Source organism: Chanodichthys erythropterus, chromosome 12 (genome assembly GCF_024489055.1).
Source record: "Chanodichthys erythropterus isolate Z2021 chromosome 12, ASM2448905v1, whole genome shotgun sequence".
NCBI classification, from domain to species: domain Eukaryota; kingdom Metazoa; phylum Chordata; class Actinopteri; order Cypriniformes; family Xenocyprididae; genus Chanodichthys; species Chanodichthys erythropterus.
This window is the reverse complement of record NC_090232.1, coordinates 9,161,608-9,188,837: the sequence shown is the minus strand read 5'-3', so window position 1 is coordinate 9,188,837 and position 27,230 is coordinate 9,161,608. Positions and strand designations below refer to the sequence as shown.

Here is a 27,230-nt window from a genome sequence, read left to right as displayed (position 1 = left end):
AAGAATAAGCATAATCTTACAAAATGTTTACAGGATCCACATATATATATTTTTTATTTACATAATTATTTTAAATACTTTTTTTGTTACATGTAAATGCGAAAACTTTTTTAATTATATTTTGATAAATTATATCGTTTCGTATTTTATTTTCTTACACTGTGACACATTTTTTATGCTTGTGTATTTGGTTCTATTTCATTTATTTTCGTTGCAGAAAATAAATGAAACGTACGTTGCTCTTAAAAATAGGATAATAAAGATGCATTCGCATTTGAATGGAGAACTTTGTGATATGCCGCAAAATATGCCATATTATCAGCTAATATTGTTTTCTATGAAGAATTGGTGGACAGTTCTCTAGTACCATCTAGTGGACAGTCACACTTTAAGAAATAACCTGTGGGACTTTTATTGGGTAAAGATCCAAGATGGCATAGTGGCACAGAGATGCAGCCACACGAAATATTCACATTTTATTTCTGAACCAACTAAAACAGTGCATAGTGTAAATTATGAATATCAGAAGTGGAGCAAAAATTCAAACTTTCTGATGCATGTTATATTAAGCGTAACCTGAAAATGATGTTCCTATTCCATATTAATGGACAATGCAAATTGAACTGAAGAAAAATGAACTTTTTCCACAAATAAAAACTAACATGAGTAGTAAAAGACTTTAAAGGAACATTGGGTGAGAATGTTTGGTATTTAAAAGATAACTACAAAAAAAATACAACAAACATGAATCATCTCCATTTCGTCAGAAAAACTAGAAAAATAAAGCATGAACAATCTTCTGAAAACACACAGAACATCTCTCTTTTAATCTTTTATGCAGTCAAATCCACTCAGTTTTCAACTTTTAAACAAAAACAGTCTCACGTGTCAGCCTCTTGAATGCAAAGTATAGTCTTTTGTAGTCAAATGCATTTTTCCTATTGAACACCTGCACTGGAAAAGACATTTTATCATATTTTCCTGCAAGTCCTTCAGCTCCATTCAATCTCAGAACTAAACAGCGAACATAAAAAATAAAACATGAACCATTGCCATTATGACAGTCTCATGCAGCTCTTGAACGACAGCTGTAATGTTGGCATGAATTAATTCTGTCCTTCAAAAATAAAGAATCAGCATGGTGGTCGAACAGAACTATTTACCATGGCTTTACCACCCTTCACTGGGGCAAAAAAGCACTGAGAAGCCACTGTGTGGAAATCAAAGACACATTTTATTATCATGGCATTAACTTAAGTTAGTCTTTGAGCATTAACAAAACTTGCGATTTATTTTCCCTCTCGCTTTTTGTAACTTTCATAAAAACAAAACATGTAAATTATTTGACGGCCTGTTCTAAGCTTCCGTTTTAGAATTTATCTAACAAAATTCTTAAAGTCAGAAAAAATAATCACCCATGTTTACTCCTCAAACCCCTACCTTTGAGAAAGTGGACCGATACACATTTGTATTTGATATTGTTATATGAATGAGCTATATATGCATAACACTGGCACATGAACTGGTGAATTATGATCGAATTCCACTTGTCAGTTTAGATGTCTTTTTATTCCATACATTTCCTTTAAATCACACAGAACAAAATATAGTGGATCTTAAAGTATCATTTTTCATTTGATATGTCTGAATAGATAGATCAAGCCTTTTAATAAGTAAAGCAGCCACCGTCAACCGTCCTTGAGGCCACCCACTCCAGAAGCATCTCGTCTACTGAGTCACTCTGTTCGCTTTCCATCTCCTTGAGCAAACGAAAAGGCTCCTGAGGAGATAAGCAGTGAGTTCTGATTGCGTCTCAGTGACGTCTCATTTTGACTCGTCGCGTGGGCGCGTGGTCGTGTGTGTAGCGGGAGCCCGGCTCTCTATCTTCAGCTCTCCTCCAGGAGTTCTCTGAACTGCTGTCGCCGTGACGTCTCTGTCGGGAGGAGAGGGAACGCCTCTGCAGCTCTTTGTCCATCTCTAAAATACGAGGCCTGAGGGAGGACAAGAGCAAAATGATTTAAGCAAAATGCAAGTGTGGAATGTGACAATTTTGTTATTCTTGAAGGATCAGTTCAAGCAGAAATGGAAATTCTGTCATCATTTATTCACCCTCATGTCATTCCAAACCTGTATGCTGTTACTTTTTTCCACAGAACACAAAAGGAACCTTCATGCAGCTATTTTTAACAATGACAGTTCATAGTGACCCAAGCATAAAGGTTTGGAATGACATGAGGGAGAGTAAATAATGACAGAAATTTAACTATTCCTAAATTGCACTACTACAATTTTTTTTTTTTTTAAATGGAAGCTTGTTTCCGGCACGGAACAAAACAATTTAAAAGACATTTGCGGCTTTATCATATTAATTCTGACTTTTGTCCCCTTATAATTGCAAGTTTACATCTCGCAATCCCCCCCCCTCCCCCCCTCACAATTTTGACTTTTTTCTCGCAGTTGTGAGCAACTGACTTCTTTTCTCACAACTGCAAGTTGTAAAGTCCAATTGGGGAAAAAAAAGACGACTTTTTTCTCAGAATTGCGAGTTTCTCAATTCTGACTTTATAACTCGCAAATGTCACAATAAACTCGCAAATGCAAATTATAAAGTCCAATTCTGAGGGGGGAAAAAAAAGACTTTTTTCCTCAGAATTGCAAGTTTATATCAAAGAATTCTGACTTTATAACTCACAATAACCTTGCAATTGCATGTTATAGTCTTTTTTTTCTCAGAATTGTGACTTCATATCATGCAATTCTGACTTTATAATTCAAAAAAAGACAAGAAACAAGAAAAAAGTCACAATTACCTTTTTTTTTTTTTTAAATTCAGTGGCAGAAACAAGGTTCCATAGTTTTCGGACTTTATACTGAATCTTGCAAAAGCAAAATGTACTAGTCACACTGCAGAAAAAGCCTACATTCTTATCTCTCTTCTACACTATCACTCAAAAGTATGGGGTCGTTAAAATATTAAAAGACATTTCTTCTGCTCATCAAGACTGCATTTATTTGACCAGAAACAGCAAAATTGTGGAATATCATTACAATTTAAAATGACCGTTTTAAACTGTACTTTATTCCTGTGAATTTCAGCATAATTTCTCCAGCTGTCAGTGCCACATGATCCTTCAGAAATCATTCTAATTGATCCTTTTCACATTTCCAGGTTTCTCAGAAGCAGAAGTTGTCATAGTTGGGTAAACTTTTATAGCGGTGAATGAGAGACTACATTAAATATACATTTTTGTGTCCCCATTTACTCAAACACCAATAGAAAAAACTCAACAATAGTGTTTTCACAGTTTTCATTTGACTGATTGATAACAGCAGTCAGAAGAGAGAAAGATGTCATTTTTTTCCGTCACTCCCACAGCTGCTGCATTAGAAACACCCTCACAGCAGTGTTAACTAGTGTTTTGTAATATGATGCAAAGGTAATATAATATGAAGTATAGTGTCATAAAATGTACATTAATATATATATATATATATATATATATATTTTTTTTTTTTAATGAAAAAAAAAAAAAAGCTTTGCAGGGTTTACGATGCTGATTAATTAAAATTTTACTCTACTCATGGAACGAACGCGGCGCTAGTTCCATTTTTTCCGTAAGTAGAATAGGGAAGGCGTAGGACATACAGCGTAATCTTTTTAAAGAATACAGGAAGTGGAAGCACTTGCAAGATGATCATTTGTGTTTTTAAAGCATATACATTTACATTTTTGTAGAAAATTACAGATTGTTTCTCTAAATAAGACCCTTATTCCTCGTCTGGTATCGTTTAAAGCCCTTTGAAGCTGAACTGAAACTAATTTTGACCTTCAACTGTTTGGAGTCCATTGAAGTCCACTATAAGGAGAAAAATCCTGGAACGTTTTCACCAAAAACCTTAATTTATTTTCGACAGAAGAAAGGATATGGACATCTTGGATGACATGGGGGTGAGTAAATTATCAGGAAAATTTCATTGTGAAGTGAACTAATCCTTTAACAAGCCACAATTTTAGGTATGCATCATGTCTACAGCACAAATGAAGTGGGATGAGTTTTACTTAAATTTTAGAGGGGTTACACTTTATTTTAAAGTGTCCTTGAAACAGTGTAATTCCGACCTTCGTTAATCTTCTGAACACAAATTAAGATATTTTAGTTGAAATCCTGTGGCTCAGTGAGGACTCCATAGGGAGCAATGACACTTCCTCTCTCAAGATCCAGAAAGGTACTAAAGCATATTTAAATCGGTTCATGTGAGTACAGTGGTCAATATTAATATTATAAAGCGGTAAGAATATTTTTGGAGCGCCAAAAACAAAACAAAATAACGACTTTAGTAATGGCCGATTTCAAAACACTGCTTCATGAAGCATCGGATCATAATGAATCAGTGTATCAAATCATGATTCAGATCGTGTCACACAGCCAAACTGCTGAAATCACGTGACTTTGGCACTCCGAAAAGCAGATTCGATACACTGATTCATTATGCTCCGATGCTTCATGAAGCAGTGTTTTGAAATCGGCCATCACTAAATAAGTCGTTTTTTGTTCTTGTCGCTTTATAATATTAATATTGAACCACTGTACTCACATGAACTGATTTGAATATGTTTTAGTACCTTTATGGATCTTGAGAGAGGAAGTGTCATTGTTCCCTATGCAGGCCTCACGGAGCCACAGGATTTCAACTAAAATAGCTTAATTTGTGTTCTGAAGATTAAAGAAGGTCTTACAGGTGTGGAACTGCATGAGGGTAAGTAATAAATTATATTATTTTAATTTTTGGCTGAACTAACCCTTTAATTTACTGTTATTACTATTGTAAGTACATGTAGCATGGAAACTTTGCAAGTACCTGTGTGCAGCATCTGGGTCAGCTTTGCGGTGTGAGCGTTTGGCTTTGAGTATGTGTCTTCTCTCAGAAGAGTGGATGGATGGGCTCCGTGAATCGGAGTCTAAGCGAGGGGCATCCGGCCTTGTTCTACAATGAAACGCATCAAAACAAATTATACACCCCCACACATGCTTCAAGATCTTCCAAGAACAACTCTGACTCAAAAGCAGAGCAGCAACTCACTTTCTCAGAATGATGACAGCTCTCCTCTCCTTGATGTCCTGTGGGCGGATGCAATGCGTGATGTCGTCGGCTGCGTAGCCACTATAATAAAAAAATAAAAACAGTGAGCATGAGCAAGAACTAAACATTTTGCTATAAACATGGCAGTACAATGGTACTTTGTGAGTTTTATCCTTTCAAGTACCATGTTAACACTATGATATATAAATATATCAATATATACTACCATAGTGTAAATCAAGGTACACAAATAACACAAAAGTAGAACTAGTACCGACCTGAGGACGGTGACGCTGCCGCGCCGCACGGGCAGGTAGAGCACGGGCTCGGACACGCGGATGGGCTTGAACTGGAACTTGCAGCCGAAGCAGAGCGCGCTATCGCTGAAGAACGACACGGACACAATCGGCCGCTCGAAGATGTGAATGGGGTCCACGTGGGACACGATACAGCCCCCGGGCTGGTAGTCATTGATCACGGCGCTATTAACGAAGCCCTCCGGTATGACGCCGTGCGCCACGAGGCGATCGATGACCAGCTCGTGCACCCAGTCCGGGATCTCGTCCACCTCGCCTTTGGAGTACAGCCGCTCCTGCCCGGGGCCGCGCTTCTCAAGCTGCGAGCCGTACGTGTAGCCCTCTCCGAAGAAGTACTTGTTCCGCAGGGGCGCCCGGTCCACCGTGTGCTCCCGGTAGAGCCCCTTGTCTCCCTTGGCAACCACCTCATCGATCTTAGCCTCGATACGCGCGCACTCCTCCTGCGTGAAAATACTCGCTTGCTTAATGCTGCTCTTCACTTTGCGCGCCTCCGCGTCCCGCCGCTCCTCGTACTCACTATCATCGTCATCCGACTCGCGGTATTTGCGCTTCTCGCCGTTGCTGTGTTCGAAAACTGTGTCCCTGTGCGGTGTCATCGACTTCAGCTTCTCCCGCAAATCCGTAAAACCGGCCATTTTCAAGAGCAAAGTCCAAAATTTCGCGGCTAAATATTGTTTATCCTGAAATCACTTCAGGTCCCCATGTTATAATGTTAGTGTCGGTCACTGAAGTCGTGTGCGACGTGACCGAAGGCCTGGAGCGTTGCCGCCTGCTTCCTCTGCCCTTGTTGTTGCAAATTAAACCAAGCAAAGTTTCCACTGCCCCATTCCACGAGCAACCCGACTGAATGTGTAACGCAACGCAAAGAGTGGGCTGTCAATCACAGGCGGCGTTTTCCTGCGGTTCAGTCCCATAACATTAGCACGTAGCACAGCTACGCCACCACTAGCTTCCAGTGGACACAGGTTCACAGCGGCATGTTGTTTGAATCACACGCCTTCTGGCCACTACAACCGCTGTGCTGACCAGCTTGGGATAATGTATCCAAGATATAGCAGTTAATCTGCTGCTGCAGGATTGTACAGAGCCGTGGAGAGAAGGTAAACTCGTGTAACCAAAACTGTTTGGAGAGCTGCGCATGCGCGTATTGACTTGCACGTAGGCATGCATGAGGGTCTGGTCCAGTGACAGCCAATGAGCGACGCGATCAGCTGTCAGCAAACCCCTTCAGCTATATAAGGCGTTTTCAATGTAATAATAATAATTCGTAAGTATGGCAATACTTGAATAACAATATCTTTTTTTTTATACCAACGTGGAGAGTAAAAAGGAAAGTACAGGTGAGAGTGGGAATGGGATGACCCAGAACAGACTCAAACCTGGGTCCTCAAATAGCTCTTACATGCCCTGAACATGTGCTGAGAGCATTACTGTATTTAATTATTTTATTATTATTATTATAACAAAAATAGAATTTCCAAATGTCACCTATAATAATATTAAAGGATTAGTTCACTTTCAAATCAAAATTTCCTGATAATTTACAAACCAGATTCCAAAAAAGTTGGGACACTGTACAGATTGTGAATAAAAACTGAATGCAATGATGTGGAAGTTTCAAATTTCACTATTTTATTCAGAATACAACATAGATGACATATTAAATGTTTAAACTGAGAAAATGTATAATTTTAAGGGAAAAATAAGTTGATTTAAAATTTTATGGCATCAACACATCTCAAAAAAGTTGGGACAAGGCCATGTTTACCACTGTGTGGCATCCCCTCTTATTTTTATAACAGTCTGCAAACATCTGGGGACTGAGGAGACAAGTTGCTCAAGTTTAGGAATAGGAATGTTGTCCCATTCTTGTCTAATACAGGCTTCTAGTTGCTCAACTGTTTTAGGTCTTCTTTGTCGCATCTTCCTCTTTATGATGCGCCAAATGTTTTCTATGGGTGAAAGATCTGGACTGCAGGCTGGCCATTTCAGTACCCGGATCCTTCTACTATGCAGCCATGATGTTGTAATTGATGCAGTATGTGGTCTGGCATTGTCATGTTGGAAAATGCAAGGTCTTCCCTGAAAGAGACGACGTCTGGATGGGAGCATATGTTGTTCTAGAACTTGGATATACCTTTCAGCATTGATGGTGCCTTTCCAGATGTGTAAGCTGCCCATGCCACATGCACTCATGCAACCCCATACCATCAGAGATGCAGGCTTCTGAACTGAGCGCTGATAACAACTTGTGTTGTCCTTGTCCTCTTTAGTCCGGATGACATGGCTTCCCAGTTTTCCAAAAAAGAACTTCAAATTTTGATTCGTCTGACCACAGAACAGTTTTCCACTTTGCCACAGTCCATTTTAAATGAGCCTTGGCCCAGAGAAAATGCCTGCGCTTCTGGATCATGTTTAGATATGGCTTCTTTTTTGACCTATAGAGTTTTAGCCGGCAACGGCGAATGGCACTGTGGATTGTGTTCACCGACAATGTTTTCTGGAAGTATTCCTGAGCCCATGTTGTGGTTTACATTACAGTAGCATTCCTGTATGGGATGCAGTGCCGTCTAAGGGCCGGAAGATCACGGGCATCCAGTATGGTTTTCCGGCCTTGACCCTTACACACAGAGATTGTTCCAGATTCTCTGAATCTTTGGATGATATCATGCACTGTAGATGATGATAACTTCAAACTCTTTGCAATTTTTCTCTGAGAAACTCCTTTCTGATATTGCTCCACTGTTTTTCTCCGCAGCATTGGGGGAATTGGTGATCCTCTGCCCATCTTGACTTCTGAGAGACACTGCCACTCTGAGAGGCTCTTTTTACACCCAATCATGTTGCCAATTGACCTCCAGCTGTTCCTTATATGTACATTTAACTTTTCCGGCCTCTTATTGCTACCTGTCCCAACTTTTTTGGAATGTGTAGCTCTCATGAAATTCAAAATGAGCCAATATTTGGCATGATATTTCAATATTTCTTACTTTCAACATTTGATATGTTATCTATATTCTATTGCGAATAAAATATCAGTTTATGAGATTTGTAAATTTTTACATTCCTTTTTTATTTACAATTTTTACAGTGTCCCAACTTTTTTGGAATCGGGTTTGTACTCACCCCCATGTCATCCAAGATGTTCATGTCTTTCTTTCTTAAGTTGAAAAGAAATTAAGGTTTTTGATGAAAACATTCCAGGATTTTTCTCCTTATAATGGACTTCGATGGACCCCAAAAAAAAAAAATTAGTTTCAGTGCAGCTTCAAAGCATTCTAGATGATCCCAGATGAGGAATAAGGGTCTTATATAGAGAAATGATCTGTCATTAAAAAAAAAAAAATATATATATAGCTCTCTTCTTCTCTATTAGAATTCCAGCAGTGTAGACACTGCTAAGTGTATTACTGCCCTCCTCAGGTCAAAGTTTGAACTAATTGTTATATACTTGCACTAACATATTGTATGACAATTTAGTTCAAACTTTGACCTTTGGAGGGCAGTAATACACTTAGCAGCGTCTACACTGCTGGAATTCTAATATAGAAGAAGAGAGCTAGTTCAAGATGAGCATTTATGATTAAAATGTATAAATTATTTTATTTTTTTTAGAAAATGAGTGATGGTTTCTCCAGATAAGACACTTATTTCTTGTCTGGGATCGTGTAGAACGCTTTGAAGCTGCACTGAAACTGTAATTTTGACCTTCAACCGTTTGGAGTCCGTTGAAGACCCTATAAGGAGAATAATCCTGGAATGTTTTCATCAAAAACCTTAATTTCTTTTCAACTGAAGAAAGAAAGACATGAACATCTTGGATGACATGGGGGTGAGTAAGTTATCAGGAAAATTTAATTTAAACTAATCCTTTAATAGTCTATACTGTGTAAAATATGTAATGTGGTATATATTTTTGATATGTTACATTTCATTGTATTAGCTCTAGCTCTGATTATTTAAATTTAAATAAAATACATCTTTAGTCATGGTATATGTCAGCATTTTTTATTTTGAACTTTTATTTTGAACTTTTGTCATAAAAAGGTTGTGTAACAAAATAATTGATGTGCAAAAGTTGCAAGCCAGTTAAAACCCATAATGTACATAAGATCATTATGTTCCAAACTTAAAGGGGGTTTATTAGTAATCTCATTTTGCAGAATGAAAACAAAATAAAAAAATTAAAACAGGCAGCTTATGCAGTTACCAATTTGCTGTATATTAATCTTATTCATTAATTAGATCATTATAGATCACACAATGTCAACTTCATATTCCAGTTTCTCCAAAATACGGAGAGTTAAAGACAATTTATAAACTTAGCCTATAATCAATACATTTATTAAGAAAACTATAAAAATACAAATTTAACAACCCATATGTTAACTAACAGCTAAATATACAAAGTTTGACTGAAAAATTCTCATTGCACTACTTCAAAAACTACCATTTCATTGTCAGTCTTTGTGAGATAATGAGAATGAAAAATATTACATTCATGCAGTGTTCTCCTGAGTAACATTTCTCTTCTTTCTAACTGATATGTGCATGTGTTCAAAGTTTTAATATAAAAACATTTATACCTTGATTACTTATCTAAGGTATCAAGGAACAGTTTTGATGCACAAAAACAAGGCAAATAATAATCATCTGTATAAATATTACACATTCAGTACAAAAATAATGCTTTTCATTCATTGCGTGTCTTCTATACATGTGAACAAATACACATGATTAGTGCAAACATTGCATTGAGAGGTTTGGTTTAGATATGATGAGATAATCAATGAATAAAAAATTACACATACAGAATGCATAGAAATGTGATTTGTTACAGCATGGTGATTTCACTGGGTGGCAGCGTCAGCCTCTTCTCTCGCACGGAGAGCATATTCTCAATGTGCATGGCGATAACCCGACACAGCTCCAGACCCTACAAACACATATATGCTCATAAACCACTCAATCATACTTGGCATACATGGTTCTCATGGTGTTGAATGTGTGTTACCTGTTCCAGCTGTAACTGTGTGACTCTGTGGTTGGTTAAGTCTCCTATCAGGATGTCTACATAAGGGTAACTGGATCCAGCGCTGGGCCGTTGTGTGTGAGCTGACTGAACCAGCTTCAGCTGGAACTTCACCTGCACCTCCTGCCAATAGAAATGTAAAGTGCTCCTATTATGCTATTTTAAAGGTTCCTAATTTTGTTTTGGAGGTCTCCTACAATAGGTTTGCATGCATCCAAGGTCAAAAAACACTTGAATTTTCTTATTGTATACATTGCAGCATCATCTAATTTCTCAAAGAGTCTGAAAACGGTTTGTTTGAAGATTTAGGGTGTGTTCACACTTGTTTGGTTCAATTAAAATGAACCTTGGTGCGATTGCTTGTTCATTTGAATGTGTGAACGCTGCTATCCGAACCCTGGTGTGCACTAAAAAAGCGGACCAAGACCGCTGAAAAGATGGGTCTCGGTCCACTTCCAAACAAACTCTGGTGCGGTTTGAATGATATATGAATGCAACACAGACCATAGACATGTAAACGAACCAAAAACAGGAAGATGAGACCCTAAAAAGGACAGAATCCTTGCAAATATAATTTTTTCTCGTCATAGTTGCGAGTTTGCCTATCAAAGGTATCAGATGTGCGTCTCTATGCAGCAGATCGTTTGTGTGTGACGGATGGATTCCTGCCACTGTTTTGACTCCTTTACACATTTTATAAGCTCTTCACGAGTTCCCAGCTGGCCAAAATACCATCATATGCAGGCTACGCACATTTATATCCGCACACAGCATTGTTTTGGATGTTTGGTAAGTTCCGTCTCAAGACAGGCAAGAAGTCATAAAATCCGACCAATCAGGTTGTGAACGTATCCCTATGCCTTTAGGTTCAGTATCTTTTGGTTTGGTAATAAAATTGCCAATCTGAGTGCTAATCGATCAGGATTAAGTGTTTTTTTCTTTTTTTGTCCAGACCAAACAAACCAAACTACAAGTGTGTACACCCTCAATCTCTCTAAACCCCTCCTTTTCCAAGAGCCTACTCTGCTCTAATTGGTCTGACGGCCCAGTCTGCTGTGATTGGTCTGCTGATTACAGTGTGTGTCAGAAACTAAACTCCTATTATAAAATCTGAAATTTCAGCTCCAGAGGCTTCTTCAGCACCTGATACGCCATGATACGAACATTAACAACAGCATAGGTTTTTCCGTATCAATTCCAGTGCAAATTTAAGTGCATGCAAAGTGGATTCACAGCACTGAAAACAGTTTCTTAGACTCTTCGGGTGTTTTCACACATGGTCCTTTTCAGGGGTCTGAGCACGGTTCATGTGATTTTTGGCCCATATGTGAACACCCCAAAGACCCGAACTGAGACCAATTTGGGAGGTAGTCTGAGTACGCTTCGCTTTCAGCTAATGGTACGGTTCGCTAAAAATTGCCATTGTGAACACAAATCAGTCCAGGCTCAATTGATTTTTCCATTTGTGAAATCCAATGTAGTTTGGTCATCAGATGCCTCCATACAAATCAACTGTTCATCATGGCTGCTTCTTCAGGCAAATCTCTGCAGATTATTCGTTCACAACATACACTTCATTGTAATTTCAACCGCTTCCAAATTGTGAGATACAGCTGCGTGCCTTGCCAGTTTAAAATGGTTTTACACCTAAAGCGCATGCACAGAAAGCCAGCTGTCACAGCGCGTGTACTAAACTAAATTATCTTTAGCGTGTTATTGCGTTTAAAACACACAAGGTTCACATAAACCGTTGATTTTGTCTTAAGTGAATGAAAGAAATCGTGTATGCGTATCAGTATATTAGATCCGTGCATTACTGTAGTTTTTAAAGTGACAGAAGCTTAATATATGAATCAGTAGAACCAATTGGATCAAATTTTGAAGGCCATAAGGTCAGCAATCAAACACTGAACTGGACTAGATCCAAAAAGCAACAGTATGAACAAACCACAATATGTTTGAGACCACATTCCTACTTAAGTGGATCAAAAAAGGATCTGAGTCCTCTTTCAGGGACAGGGACAGTGTGAACGTGAAGAGAACTGGGTCCTACTTAAAGGAGTCTGATTACGGTTCTTGCAAAATAAATATTATTTTCTATGTGTATTCAATCAATGGTACTGCTTATACATGATCAGTTTTGTTAATCTTGCATGAGTTACAACGCTGCCCAACGGAGGCTATGCTGTACATGTAAGGGTTAGATTTTGATTGATGAGCACTGATATATACATATGTTACCTTTTATTTTCATGTCTAAGTATTGGGTCACTTTCTTGTCATACATTTGGTAAAAAACTCAGATATATTGTTTTGAATGCTTTTCTATCTTTCTTTGATATCGCAAAGCTAATCTACAAATGCTAGGAGAAGCAGCTTGAGAATAATGACTCTTTCTGCCGTCAAGGTCAGTTAGCTGGGAAGAAGTTTAAGGAGTTAGATAAGATGTTAAAAATATTTACACTTCAGGTGGGCACAACTATTATGGGATGTTGGTGATTATTATGGGATGTCGACGAAGCGGAAAATGTACTTGTATGATAAAAGGAAGCAGGAGGCCTTATGATAATTTACTCATTTGTTTATCCAATCAATTTGGAAAGTCTTTGTTTGCTGAAAAATTAATATGCATTATTTGACAGAATAAATACTCTGTTTTGTTTGGAGCTCACTTCGTAGCTCTCTGAGGTATGTTTTGGTTGTAAGAGAGACTACCCTGAATTTCTATTTCTAGAAATAAATTTAGTTTGATAGTTTTACTAGTGAGTGGCCTGACTTTAATCTGAGGTGAATTTCCACCACAGACTCAATTGTGAAAACACTGTTATAGGCCTCAGCTACAGCTACAGTGTTTGAGGGCGGGGCAAAGCAGACATTGTTCGCGGGCAGGCTAAGGAAGACCTTAGGCTGGCTTTACGCAAATTTGTTACATTGTTACGTAGGTATGTAACTGGAAATGTGACTGGAATTGCTGACTTCTCGTTTCAGCACTTCAGAATCGATTCTTTCTTTTAGGAGACAATAACATTATTTGTCATGCACTTTGATCTTTAAAACTTTGCAGATCTTTTACCTTCACAAACAGCTATATTAGACACTGCATGGAATTTGGAAAACTGAAGTCTGTATGTGTTTGTAATACGCACATGAGTGTCTTTGTGCAGGAAGTGCAGTCCATTCTGATTGACAGCGAGGATGCATGGTGCAGAGATGGTGCTGTTGCTGCTGCTTTGGATGTAAAAGAAGGACGATCCAAACATGGGAAATGCACACACCAAACCTGAAGTGCACACACAAACACAATCCAGCAAAATTGCTTTTTATCATAATATTATCTGATTTAAAAAAAAATGGTGTAAAGTGAATGAGGGTGTTCAGTCTGATGAGAATAAAATACCCAGGAACTGGGATCTGGCCTGGTGAGGGTTCAGGCTTTGGACGGCATGTACATGTTGGGCAACCAGTTGCATCCACTGCTGAGGCACCTGTCTGCCAAAGATCTCAACTGGGATGTACTCTGTCAACTCGTGACTACAGAAAGAGAACATTTCAAGTCAAAATGCCTAAATTTGATATATGTGAAAAGATTTTTGAGTGAGAGAGTACCTGAAAACTAAAACAACAATGGTGGACTAAAGGACTGCGTTTGTGCAGCTCAAGATACAGAGTTTATTAATGCTTTTCCAGCAAAGTGTAGATTAGTGCATTACTAGTACGGCCAACGGAGATGAATTATTTACACATGCCAAATTCTAACATTTGTTTAAATGTTTAAGTTGATACTGAAATTTCTGATTGCAGATATTAACGTTGATTATTCTATATCAGATTTGGATACTGATTTCCAGACTTTATTCATAGCGTGAAAATTAAGTCAGATTTAAATATAGGTAAAAGATTGTTCATACAAATAAACTTGGGTAAAGAATGAAGGATGTCTGAAAATTGAAACATACATAGTAGGTGTGTAGAGACTGTCTTTGGCTCTGTGTTGAAGAGCAGCAAGTTTGGCAAACTGGTTAAACTGCTGTTCACTGATCTTTCCCTGAGGTACGATATTCAGCAGGCCCTTCAGGTAGTCTGGCAGAACCTGTGCAAACAATTATGAAGGAATTATAAGTGCAGGTACATTTTAATTAGGATATAATTGAAAATTTCAATAACATTATTCATAAAATGTGCTCCAGCAATTATTTACACTACCGTTCAAAAGTTTGGGGTTGGTAAGATTTTTTTTTTTTTTTTGAAAGAATTTTCTTATGCTCACCAAGGCTGCATTTATTTCATAAAAATGCAGTAAAAATAGTGATACAGTAAAATATTATTAAAATTTAAAATAACTGTTTTCTATAATGAATAATATTAATATATTTTCAAATGTAATCACATATGTGTCACATGATCCTTTAGAAATCATTCTAATGCGCTGATTTGGTGTTCAAGAAACATTTCTTATTATTATCAATGTCGAAAACAGTTGTGTTGCTTAATCTGTCTGCTGTTTGTTTTGTTTTTTTCAGGATTTATTTGATCAATTTAATGCATTCTTGCTGAGTAAAAGTATTCAAAAATTCTTTTTTTTTATCTTACTGACCCTAGACTTTTGAACAGTAGTGTTTGAGTCATTCTGCATTCACGCCATGTTGTAAATACCATCATTACAAGACAACAACACAAGATGTCCTCGGAATTATGTGTATCACTGGCAAAACAATCAGTGGTACAAGTTGTAATTACGAGTACTACGAGGACGCGAAAGCTTTTTACAAGTTGGAATCTTATAATAACGATAATCCGACATGGCGTGAACAAACCTTAATATACATTTTCTTAGCACTGCGTCCTGGCCAGATACAATGCCTGGAAGTTTCTAGCATCAGTCATTTTTCTGTGCTACCTGAAATCCAAATACTGTCAGAATGAACATGGAAGAGACAGGATTGCTGGTTTGATATTTTAGTGCATTGCAGCTGGTTAGGACATGTGATTGATGGCATACGATAAGACAGATATGTCATACCTGGTTATAGTGCATGGTGACACAGAGCTCGTTGTCAAACTTCAGCGGATGGGCCCAGATGACTCGTCTGAACCAGAAGCTGTAGTTGGTATCAATTTGCTCCGCTTCTGTTGCGATGTCTAATATGTACTCTCTCTTATTGAGGGGCCGCACATTCTGACCTGTGTGACATCAAAAATATATGAGTGAATAAATCGAAATGTTCAAAATGGCATACTAATAATGCTATTAAGTATGCATAGTTATATACCAATTGATAAATTAAAAATGCAAAATGAGGTCATGAAATAATAAAGAATGTGCCATGTGTTAAACCACGGGACGGAAAATGAAGTATATACAGTAGAGTGCAATATTCAGTGAACAGTTCGCTAGTATACACTCTAAACATGGTCTTATAGAGGTGTAAGGACATCAATCTGTACCTCTGTTAGTGACTATGAAAATTGTGTACTCATCCATTGCCTCCAGCCTTTGTAACGCCATCTCATAACACAACTCCTCTATGACATCCAGTGCCACCTGCGCACGCAACACATCAAAATCTATCTTAACTTACAAATATAATCACGTGAAATAATGGTATGAACTGTCAAACAAGAAAAGAGACATACGGAGCAGGTTTTGATCTTCAAATGTCTCTCAATTCCACCTGGAAATAGAAACAGCTGCCGCTTCGAGCTTCGACCAGCCTGAAAACACATGCATTGTAATTCATACCACATACACTACTGAATTTTTTTTTAACAAGCAATGTCTTCTGCTCACAAAGACTGCATTTATTTGATCAAAAATACAGTAAAAACAGTAATACTGTGAAATATTATTACAATTTAAAATAACTGATTTCTATTTGAATATATTTTAAAATATCATTTATTCCTGTGATCGAAGCTGGATTTTCAGCATCATTACTCCAGTCTTTAGTGTCACATGATCCTTCAGAAATAATTCTAATATGCTGATTTAGTGTTCAAGAAACATTTCTTATTATTATCAATGTAAAGTTGTGCTGCTTAATATGTTTTTTTTTTCTAGGAATCTGTGATTAATAGAAAGTTAAAAAGAACATTTATTTGAAATATAATATATATATATATATATATATATACTTTTTTTTTTTATAGCAATGTAAAAGTCTTCACTGTCACTTTTGATCAATTTAATGTGTCTCTCTTCAATAAAATTATGAATTATGTGTAATATTGGTATTGACCATTATGGCTTTGAGCTCCATATTACTGGGGTAAACACTCCTGCCACCAAACTGAAAGGTCTTTCTCAGATTCTGCTCACAAGCTTTAGCGATTCCTGGAGATCACAGATTAAATAATGTTAGATTATCAAGGTTCATAAAAATATTATTTTAATTTAGAGACTAACATATGTTAAAGGTGTATATGTGTGATGTATAATTACCATGAAAATGCACTTCAGGACTTCTGCAGACGTCTCGTAGGAACTTAAGTAAGAATGGTTTGAGCACTTCAGAGCAGCGGTAAAAAGCAGTCACAATGTAGAGCAAGCGCCAGCCCTTCTGACAGCTGTCACTGCGACAACACAACCAAACACTCACATATAGACCAACAAACCATCTGACACACAGATTCCTATCAAACACGCCAAAAACGGAGGTATCTCACGGTTTAGAGCTGGTATTGGCTGTAATCTGTTTGAGGACTTGACAGTACGCCTCATCCTTCATCAGTCCATATTCACCCGTTAACTACAAAAACAATGACGCATTTTAATCAAATTAAAGCTAAAAATAAAACATATATCCAACACAACTGGGGGTCTTTGTGCCTTATGGGTAACAACACAGCTGGTCCTATGGATGAGAGGTTGTGCTTTACCTTAAGGAAGGTGCAAACCACAAATTGCTCTGATTGGCCCCTGAGTGGATGATCTCCCATGAACTTCATTATGGCTACACAACAAACCCAGACAGAAATACATCTTGAGATATGAAGCATTTAAAAAAAAATAAATAAACAACAGTAAATTTGAGTGGCAGTAATTTATCTCTCATCTCACCTAGGAAAATATCAGAAGCAACCCGGTTCATGTTGGGGTCAGTGAAGTCTATGAGGGACTCTAGGATAGGGTTCTGGAGAAAACGAGAGATCAGCAGTTTTATATGCCTGTGTGTTTATATATATATATATATATATATATATATATATATATACATACATATATATATATATATATATATATATATATATATACATACATGTACATGTATTTGTATACTACCGTTCAAAAGCTTGGGGATTGTATGATTTTTAAAATGTTTTTGAGAGAAGTCTCTATGCTCATCAAGCCTGTATTTATTTGATCAAAAATACAGTAAAAACTGTAATATTGTAAAATATTATTATAATTTAAAATAACTGTTTTCTATATTAATATATCATTTATTCCTGTGAAGGTAAAGCTGAATTTTCAGCATCATTACTCCAGTCTTCAGTGTCACATGATCCTTCAGAAATCATTATAATATTATGATTGGGTGCTTAAGAAACATTTCTAATTATGATCAATGTTGAAAACAGTTTCACTGCTTAATATTTATGTGGAAACTGCTGTGATACATTCTTTTTCAAGTTTCTTTAATAAAAAAATTTCAAATGATCAGCATTTATTTGAAATCAATTTATTTGCTTTTGATCAATTTAATGTGTCCTTGCTGACCCCCAACTTGCGAACTGTAGTGTAAATGTATATGCATTTGCACATGTATATTTACGTATATGTTTATGCATGTATTCATAGTGGACACAGTACCTTGCTGAATTTCACCATCTCTGCAGGGTCTTTGTTTCCTTTACCTTTTTTGGACTTATCTCTGAACGAATCACTAATAACATAAAGAAAAGTACAACATCTTTCTTGACTCAGTCCCGTGTTTAACTGCGATGGACTGACTTAGCAGGATTTTTGTATTATACAAAATCACTTTTACCTCTTGTGTCCATCTGATGTTCTGAAATATTTCTTGGCAAACTCCACCATGTTGTACTGGCTGTCCAAAATAACATTCCCCTCAACTTCAGAGTCACCAAAATCCCCGAATCCATCAGACTAGCAATCACAAAACAGACACAAAAACCAGTACATAATATTAATAATATATCATCAGACATATTATGTGAAACTCCAACTCCAATATCTACTAACAGCCTTGTAGTAAATAGGAAATTCATATTTTTTTATTTTCAAAGATACAAAAAAATGCGGCATAAAATGTTATGAGTATTATTTGCTAACATTAAACAATATGACATAATATACTTGCATTATATTAGTAATCAAAGACCGTGTCAAAGTGATATCGGAATCAGCATTTTTATATACTACATGTAGTGATAGTGTTCATATACCTCTAGTGAGGGATCTAGTTCATGAGCAGCCGCAGTGGAGGCCACAGCGAGAGCGACAGCTCCTGATGCTGCCACTCGGCCCTGTCTATCTCTCGGCTCGTCTCTTCTCTCTGCCGGGAGACTCAGGAAATCAGGAGCAGCTACAGGAACCACACACTCCATGGGGAACGCTCCACTCCGACCCTGCACTGCTCCAAACCTCCAGCCTGAAAAAACATTCTTATTATTTCTATATTTTTTTAAGATCTTAAAAAATTAATGGAATTTAAAAAATATCTATTTTCATCATGAGACAAAATTTCTCTAATTTCAAGTGTAGTTACACAATTAAAGCATCCTATAAACAAAATAAACAAAAAAATGTCATATTTTAAATGTCGAACCAAAATCTGGTGTGCCTCTCTTTAGCTCCTCGAGGTAAACAACCTTTTTCTTCACCACACAGCCGTAACTCTGACCTGAAACACATGCACAAAATGAAAATGTCACAGTTCTTCCTCTAAAATGCATGTACAGCAGTTTAAGAATAGCCATGATCATGCACAGTATGGCCCCCCCTCATGGATTTCCTGGAGTATCAAGGACAAGCATTTCCCAACGTTAACTGCAGCTCCTCCTGTGATGGAATGCAAATATTTTGAGCTCCTTTCTAAAAATCTTTCCCTGCAGAGTCATTTCCAAATCTTTACTGACTCAAAACTAAACAAATCACTGTATACAAAAAAGTTTGAAGTCTACTGTTAAAAAATGTGGGGTTGTACGATTTTGTGCTCACCAAGGCTGAATTATTTGATCATAAATACAGAAAAAAATGTAAAATTGTGAAATATGATTACTATTTAAAATAACTGTTTTCTATCTTGATATATTTCAAAATGTAATTTATTTCTGTGATGAAAAGCTGAATTTTCAGCATCATTACTCCAGTCTTTAGTGTCACATGATCCTTCAGAAATCATTCTAATGTGTGGATTTGCTGCTCAAGAAACATTTCTTTATTATCACTGTTAAAAACAGTTGTGCTGCTTAATATTTTTGTGGAAACTGTGAAACTGTGAATTTTTTTTTCCAGGATTCTTTAATAAATGAAAAGTTCAAAAGAACAATATTCACTTGAAATATAAATCTTTTTTCATTATAAATGCCTTTACTGTCACTTTTGATCAATTTAATGCATACTTGGTGAATACAAATATGAATTTCTTAAGAAAAAAACTTTTAAATGATAGAGTTCGGCAAAATCTTGTATCCGGGTGCCAAATATTTCCCCATGCCTAAAACTGCATGACATCTCTGCTTGTGGGAAAGACCTGTAGATTTGAATGTGCGTATATGAGTGCATTTCTCACCCTCATCTAATCCATCCATGGCCTGCAGACGAATGATATCTCCTTTATGGAAGTTTAAAAGAGCTCTGTCCTCTGTGATAAAGTTTCTCTCTGCTACAACAAACTCAGAATCCTGTCAGAGGAAGTAAGAAGTACAGAAGCCGTCTTTAGCAGTGTAACAGCACCTTAAAGTCACCGTGAGCAAACCACAAACATCCAATCAATTCCTGATAGACAAAATCAAGTCCCGATCTACATTTCTTCTTGTTTGAGAAGCCATTTCACTCATATTTCCATCACAATTGGAAGGAAAAGACAATATCGCAACTTCGGTGTCATGGCAACTTTAAGAAATGATGAGAAGAAAAATCCAAGCCTCTTCTGTACCTTCTTAAGATGAGAGATGAAGAGATCAATCATCTGTTTGATCTGAGGAGCTTTGGCCGAAAACAGAATCAGTTTCTCATTCATCAGATTAAACTCCAGCATGTTCTGAGACGGGATGGTCACAAACAGGATATCTGTGTAGCTGTGGGAGAGAGCGAGAGTTTTGGTACTCAATCTTTACGAGATTTAAATGAGGATCTATTTTGCCCCCTTTTTACAAGATGTGTGCTTCCCACAGGTTTGAAATATCTTGCGGTGGTAGCCAGGCGAAAAATCCTCCTATTACCCATGGCACAAAAATGGTCTACTACATGTGACAAACAAATAATGTGTGATTTTTTTAACAGTATTTTTATTTATTGAAATGAATTTTAATTACATAGCATATTACATTTAATTACACACTAATATTATGCATTATTATGCATTGTAAATTATGCAAAATTACAGCATTTAAATGTTTATCCTTTTCCTATGTTCTCCTTGCTGTCACATAGTGTCTCTCTCAGTGAATGGGGCACAGATTTTACTAGTAAAATTTATAAAATGAATAATATATGTGTCAAATAATGTTCTTAGTCTTTTCTTCCTGTGGGGGAGACTACAATCATTTACTATGAATTAAATGGAAATCAAATTAAATACAATTTATTGTGTAACCAAAATACCAATAATGCCCAAAAGAAAAAGAAAAAACTTAGCGTGTGACTTTTAATTATAAACAAGCCTGAAATACACCGGGACTCTTATTTTGAAATATCTGTACTATTGCAGGCTAATCCTTCAGATTCTTACAATCGTCTAAAACAGTTTATATAAAGGCCATAAAGTAGACTTTGTAATAATTCATCAACTTCAGTTCATTAGCAATCGCTTGCCATAAATGCACTTTTCATTGATTGAGAATCACTTTGAAGCAGTCTGAAGAACGCGCAACAGCGCCCCCTTGTGACTTTGCAAAATGCAGCGCCCGTGGGAATGTCAGCAGGAGTAAACAGTTCTGACGCACACGTAACAAGTTTATCGATCGCGGATGGTTTCATTATCTTGCGCGGATATAAAAGTATAGGAGGATAAAAATAATAAAAGCAAAAATGTGTCTCCAAATATACTTGGGCAGCCGTTATTATACGTGGGCGGCCCGCCTAAGTAAAGTCTATGTGTGGGAAGCACTGTGTAATATAAATCTCTGGTATCCCCAGAATGTGTCTGTAAAGTCATGCAGCCAAAAACATTTATGTCCAAACACCATGTAAAAGTGAATTTGCATCCGATGTCCCCTTTAAGGTCGACAGATGGTATAAATGGCTGGATGGATGACGCACCTGTACGGACGGAGCACTCGGAAGTAGTCTGGAGCTGCAGTGCTGCTTTTCACTGTCTTTAAAAGTTTGATCCCTGAATGAGACACTGCCAACACCTGCACTCCAGTTCCCACACTGCCCTACAAACACACACACAAACACACTGGTGACATATCAGCCAAAAGCAGCACTGCATTCATACTAACAGTCTGCCAGGAAAAGGAACTCACAGAGGCAGGAAAAAGGCGAGAAAAATAAATCTCCCATGACTCCCTGGCAGCAGCAATCACAGCTTTCTTCACACTCTCATCCTGAACATCTGTGTTCGGCTCGATGCCATATTGAGCTATGAAACAAACACACATTTCATACTTACAGAGTCAGACCAGTATAGTCATCAAAAACTGTCAATCTGAACATGCCCTGAGAAATGACTCCACATAGAAAATAAATGTAACTGTAAATAATTCCTTCCTCACCAAACAAGGATTTCATCTTCTGTCTCTCCTCTTTAGTAATGCGCACACAGGCCTCTGTAAATGTGTCAATAACGATCTGAAAAATATCAGTTAAAGGTGAGATTAAATGACAAAACTATGGAATGATGAATGAAGAGAGAAAAGCAATGTATTTGCCAAATTAGTAAGTAAAGTGACCTTTACATTGTTACAAAATAAATGTATTTCAAATAAATGCTGTGCTTTCGAACTTTCTATTCATCAAACCATCCTAAAATGATATTATGAAGGCTCTGTGTGGAGTTCGTCTCACCTGTTTGAAGATGAGGTCCAGCACTAGCGGATGGTTCCAACTGTCTTTGGGATAGAAGACCTACAGCAATTTGTACAGCAGCATTAGTGCTGAAATTGTGCTGATCTACAAAATTTTCGGGATGCACACTCATAAACAACAGATACATTGATACAGACACACACCTCCTTCCTGAGGTAGATTTTCCAGGGAACGTTTGTGTATGTGTAATGCTCCTCTGTGCTGCTCCTCTGCAGCTGTGTTTGGATGCTCTCGGATTCCACTGGAAGATCTCTGGACACTGGTGTGTGTGTGTGTATGACAGATGGAGAAATAGAGATGGTTGAGGACATACAGTATGCATTTGGGGTCAGTAAGACTTTTTAATGTTTTTTAAAGAAGTCTGTTTTGCTCATTTATTTGATTAAAAATACAGTATAAACCTTAATACTGTGAAATATTAGTACAATTTAAAATAACTGTTTCTATTTTAATATACTTTAAAATGTGATTTATTCCTGTGATGGCAAGGCTGAATTTTCAGCATCATTATCCTTCAGAAATCATTTTAATATGCTGATATATAGATCTTGTTATTATCAATGTTGAAAAAATGTGTGCTTTTTTGAAAACCATGATATAAAAGAATAGCATTTATTTGAAACAGAAATCTTTTGTAACATTATAAATGCCTTTATTGTCACATTTGATCAATAAATAAAAGTATTAATTACTTTAAAAAACAAAAGAAATCTTACTGACCCCAAACTTTTGAACAGTAGTGTATATCCTTACAAAAAGATGGTTATACTAGGAAACTTTGTACCATTGGTACTATATATTTTTTACATGGTACTCCAGACAATACCATGGTAATACCATCAAAGTTGTGTTCAAAAAGAGATAAAACTGTGATAATACCTTGATATTTGATATGTGTATTTGTGTGCTCTTTACCTGGTGGTGGTAAAGTCAGTGGAGGTTCTGGTGCTTTCTTCTTGCTGCTTTTAGTTGGTTTGAGGCCTCCATCTCTGGACACAGCAGCTGGAGTGCGAGGCTTTCTCTACACAAACAGTTATTACACAGCACAAGATATTATATGTGTTTGAGAAGACCAATATTTTGTGCACAATACGGCCAGGAATGTGTATAAAGGTCAATTTTTTATTTAATGTTGACATTAAGTCCTTGCAATTAATACATTTAAAGGTGCTAAAGAGGATCTTTTCGTCGACTGAGAAACCAAAGACAGTTAGTGAGTTTTTGAAATGAGCGCATGCATAAGAACAACCCCCCTTCACAGCTCATTTCGAGGGAACACAAGTGTTTACCACCGGCATTCGCTGTGTCGTGTTAGTGGATTCATTATGTCAGACTCACCGCAGGTAACTCATAATCTGCAGTTGTTACTCCTGTCTCCTGACAAAAACATTGCATGCGGCGCCTGTGGAGTGTGGAAAGTTACTGGAGCGCACAGCCGCGCACGTCTCTCACAAGGAACGTCATGGCAGTGATTGACAAGCCAGAGAGCTGATGTTTTTAAGGCCCTACCTTGTGCACAGATGATGTATATTAATTTTATTCCTTTCAATGCACCTAATAAATAATCTTTTATCAGTTAGTAAAGACAGTTTCAAGTAATATTGCAAAAATGTATAAAACAAAACATCCTCTTTAGCAACTTTAAACAAATTACTAGTTAGTTTCAAAAAAGACCAATACATCCTAAGATTTAAACACAGCTCTATGGAGGATATGGAGGGGGCCACCATGCGCCCCCTTGTGGAATATAACTTTGTGTCCATTACCATATTTTTAATGTTTAAAGTCCCCCTGCAGTCAATAATTGTATCCCTTAAAACTCATCTTAGATAATCAAAATGACATATTTAAATTTTCCTGTGAAAATATTTTTTTCATGCCTTAAAGTAGCTTGAATGTAACTCTACACCCTTGCTTCATTTAGTAGAAGCGGAACCATGAATATGCATATTAGTCCCTGCCTCCACTCACTCAATCACAGCAGCTCGGACTACTTGATCTATTCGGTCAACAGTAGTAAATGCTACACAATTGCAAGTGGAAATATTGTTTTAATTTGGCCATATATGTTTGAACCAGAAACTGATTCAGAAGAAGAAGAGGAAGATCCAATTATACAGGCTTGTCTGCAAGTCGATGTATCAGAATGGTAATGCATTTTATGCATCGCTCTCTACAATGTCGGACATAGCCTTTGGCTTGATTACATCATCAAAACAGCTAATAATGTTTTGCCAGCATTACACAAACCATGTTCCCATTCACCCTCTTAGAGTCACACAGCTGCCTTCTAAAAATCAGTATCCTTAGAAATGCTTTGAACATCCAAAGTCAGTGGAGAAAATCCTCACCCTGCACATTGACGGGATTGGTTATATTTTGTTGTAAATTTACAAACCCGATTCCAAAAAAGTTGGGACACTTTTTTGTGAATAAAAACTGAATGCAATGAAGTGGAAGTTTCAAATTTCAATATTTTATTCAGAATACAACATAGATGACATATTGAATGTTTAAACTGAGAAAATTTATAATTTTAAGGGAAAAATAAGTTGATTTTAAATTTCATGGCATCAACACATCTCAAAAAAGTTGGGACAAGGCCATGTTTACCACTGTGTGGCATCCCCTCTTCTTTTTATAGCAGTCTGCAAACATCTGGGGACTGAGGAGACAAGTTTCTCAAGTTTAGGAATAGGAATGTTGTCCCATTCTTGTCTAATACAGGCTTCTAGTTGCTCAACTGTCTTAGGTCTACTTTGTCGCATCTTCCTCTTTATGATGCGCCAAATGATTTCTATGGGTGAAAGATCTGGACTGCAGGCTGGCCAATTCAGTGCCCGGATCCTTCTTCTACGCAGCCATGATGTTGTAATTGATGCAGTATGTGGTCTGGCATTGTCATGTTGGAAAATGCAAGGTCTTCCCTGAAAGAGACAATGTTTGGATGGGAGCATATGTTGTTCTAGAACTTGGATATACCTTTCAGCATTGATGGTGCCTTTCCAGATGTGTAAGCTGCCCATGCCACACAACCTCATGCAACCCCATACCATCAGAGATGCAGGCTTCTGAACTGAGCGCTGATAACAACTTGTGTTGTCCTTGTCCTCTTTAGTCCGGATGACGTGGCATCCCAGTTTTCCAAAAAGAACTTCAAATTTTGATTCGTCTGACCACAGAACAGTTTTCCACTTTGCCACAGTCCATTTTAAATGAGCCTTGGCCCAGAGAAAATGCCTGCACTTCTGGATCATGTTTAGATATGGCTTCTTTTTTGACCTATAAAGTTTTAGCCGGCAATGGCAAATGGCACGGTGGATTGTGTTCACCGACAATGTTTTCTGGAAGTATTCCTGAGCCCATGTTGTGGTTTCCATTACAGTAGCATTCCTGTATGGGATGCAGTGCCGTCTAAGGGCTCAAAGATCACGGGCATCCAGTATGGTTTTCCAGCCTTGACCCTTACGCACAGAGATTGTTCCAGATTCTCTGAATCTTTGGATGATATTATGCACTGTAGATGATGATAACTTCAAACTCTTTGCAATTTTTCTCTGAGAAACTCCTTTCTGATATTGCTCCACTATTTTTTGCTGCAGCATTGGGGGAATTGGTGATCCTCTGCCCATCTTGACTTCTGAGAGACACTGCCACTCTGAGAGGCTCTTTTTACACCCAATCATGTTGCCAATTGACCTCCAGCTGTTCCTTATATGTACATTTAACTTTTCCGGCCTCTTATTGCTACCTGTCCCAACTTTTTTGGAATGTGTAGCTCTCATGAAATCCAAAATGAGCCAATATTTGGCATGACATTTCAAAATGTCTCACTTTCAACATTTGATATGTTATCTATATTCTATTGTGAATAAAATATAAGTTTATGATATTTGTAAATTATTACATTCCTTTTTTATTCACAATTTGTACAGTGTCCCACCTTTTTTGGAATCGGGTTTGTAAAAGTAATGCGTTACTTTACTTTTTTCAAGTAGCTAGTAATCTGATTACCTAAATCAAGTTACTTGTAATGTGTGACCCCCAACACTGCTTATAAACAACATTAAAAACTTGATTTTCACAACAGGGAGTCTTTAAGCGATTAGTTATTAGCTCAGATAGCTCAGACATGCTTTAAATGTATAGTACAGAAGTGGGAGAGTTAGAACCATATAGGAAAACATACACACCTCTGGAGGAGGTGGATTGTCCATCTGTGTTTTTAGGATTTGCATTGCCTCATCATGTGGGTTTAACTTCTTGACAAAACCTTTACCATCTCGCCTGTCAACAAACGCATGGCATTCTTTGAGTTAAGAGGAACAATAATAAAATAACATTACTGCATGATACGTAGGAGCAAATACACAGGTAACATACCTCTGTATTTGCGGCACAGGTTCTGGGGCCGGGGTTTGATATTGTTTAATGATGTCTTTAATGTTGTGGCTGGGAACGATGTGTTCGGAGTTAGTGACAGAATATTTCACCACCTCTGTGCCAGGAGCCGGAGCAGAACGCATTGGACCCGTGACTGCAACAGGAGCTGAAAGACAGAAAGATAAATGGGTTTGGAATA

At 37.3% G+C, this 27,230-nt stretch overlaps 2 protein-coding genes across 2 annotated transcripts in view; both read right to left on the bottom strand.

The window, feature by feature from the left end:
* Positions 1-258: 258 nt before the first annotated feature.
* On the bottom strand, positions 259-6,530 carry alkbh5 (alkB homolog 5, RNA demethylase). The gene is made up of 4 exons (XM_067403703.1): positions 5,361-6,530; positions 5,083-5,163; positions 4,861-4,986; positions 259-1,991 (listed from the first exon to the last, which is right to left on the bottom strand). The coding sequence occupies exons 1-4, from the start codon at positions 6,032-6,034 to the stop codon at positions 1,814-1,816; spliced, it is 1,059 nt and encodes a 352-aa protein (XP_067259804.1). The 5' UTR covers positions 6,035-6,530; the 3' UTR covers positions 259-1,813.
* A 3,693-nt stretch (positions 6,531-10,223) lies between these two features.
* myo15ab (myosin XVAb) overlaps positions 10,224-27,230 on the bottom strand; it is a 59,094-nt gene continuing 42,087 nt past the window's right edge. Inside the window, 27 exon segments of the mRNA XM_067402745.1 lie at positions 10,224-10,335; positions 10,414-10,554; positions 13,578-13,711; positions 13,829-13,962; positions 14,388-14,521; positions 15,452-15,612; positions 15,877-15,973; positions 16,066-16,143; positions 16,668-16,762; positions 16,871-17,001; positions 17,095-17,177; positions 17,308-17,381; positions 17,489-17,561; positions 18,242-18,314; positions 18,414-18,538; positions 18,838-19,043; positions 19,221-19,295; positions 20,187-20,298; positions 20,553-20,694; positions 21,878-21,996; positions 22,087-22,202; positions 22,336-22,411; positions 22,628-22,687; positions 22,792-22,907; positions 23,564-23,669; positions 26,842-26,935; positions 27,032-27,197. Coding sequence (XP_067258846.1) covers positions 10,234-10,335; positions 10,414-10,554; positions 13,578-13,711; positions 13,829-13,962; positions 14,388-14,521; positions 15,452-15,612; positions 15,877-15,973; positions 16,066-16,143; positions 16,668-16,762; positions 16,871-17,001; positions 17,095-17,177; positions 17,308-17,381; positions 17,489-17,561; positions 18,242-18,314; positions 18,414-18,538; positions 18,838-19,043; positions 19,221-19,295; positions 20,187-20,298; positions 20,553-20,694; positions 21,878-21,996; positions 22,087-22,202; positions 22,336-22,411; positions 22,628-22,687; positions 22,792-22,907; positions 23,564-23,669; positions 26,842-26,935; positions 27,032-27,197 — 3,023 coding nt within the window. The 3' untranslated portion in view covers positions 10,224-10,233.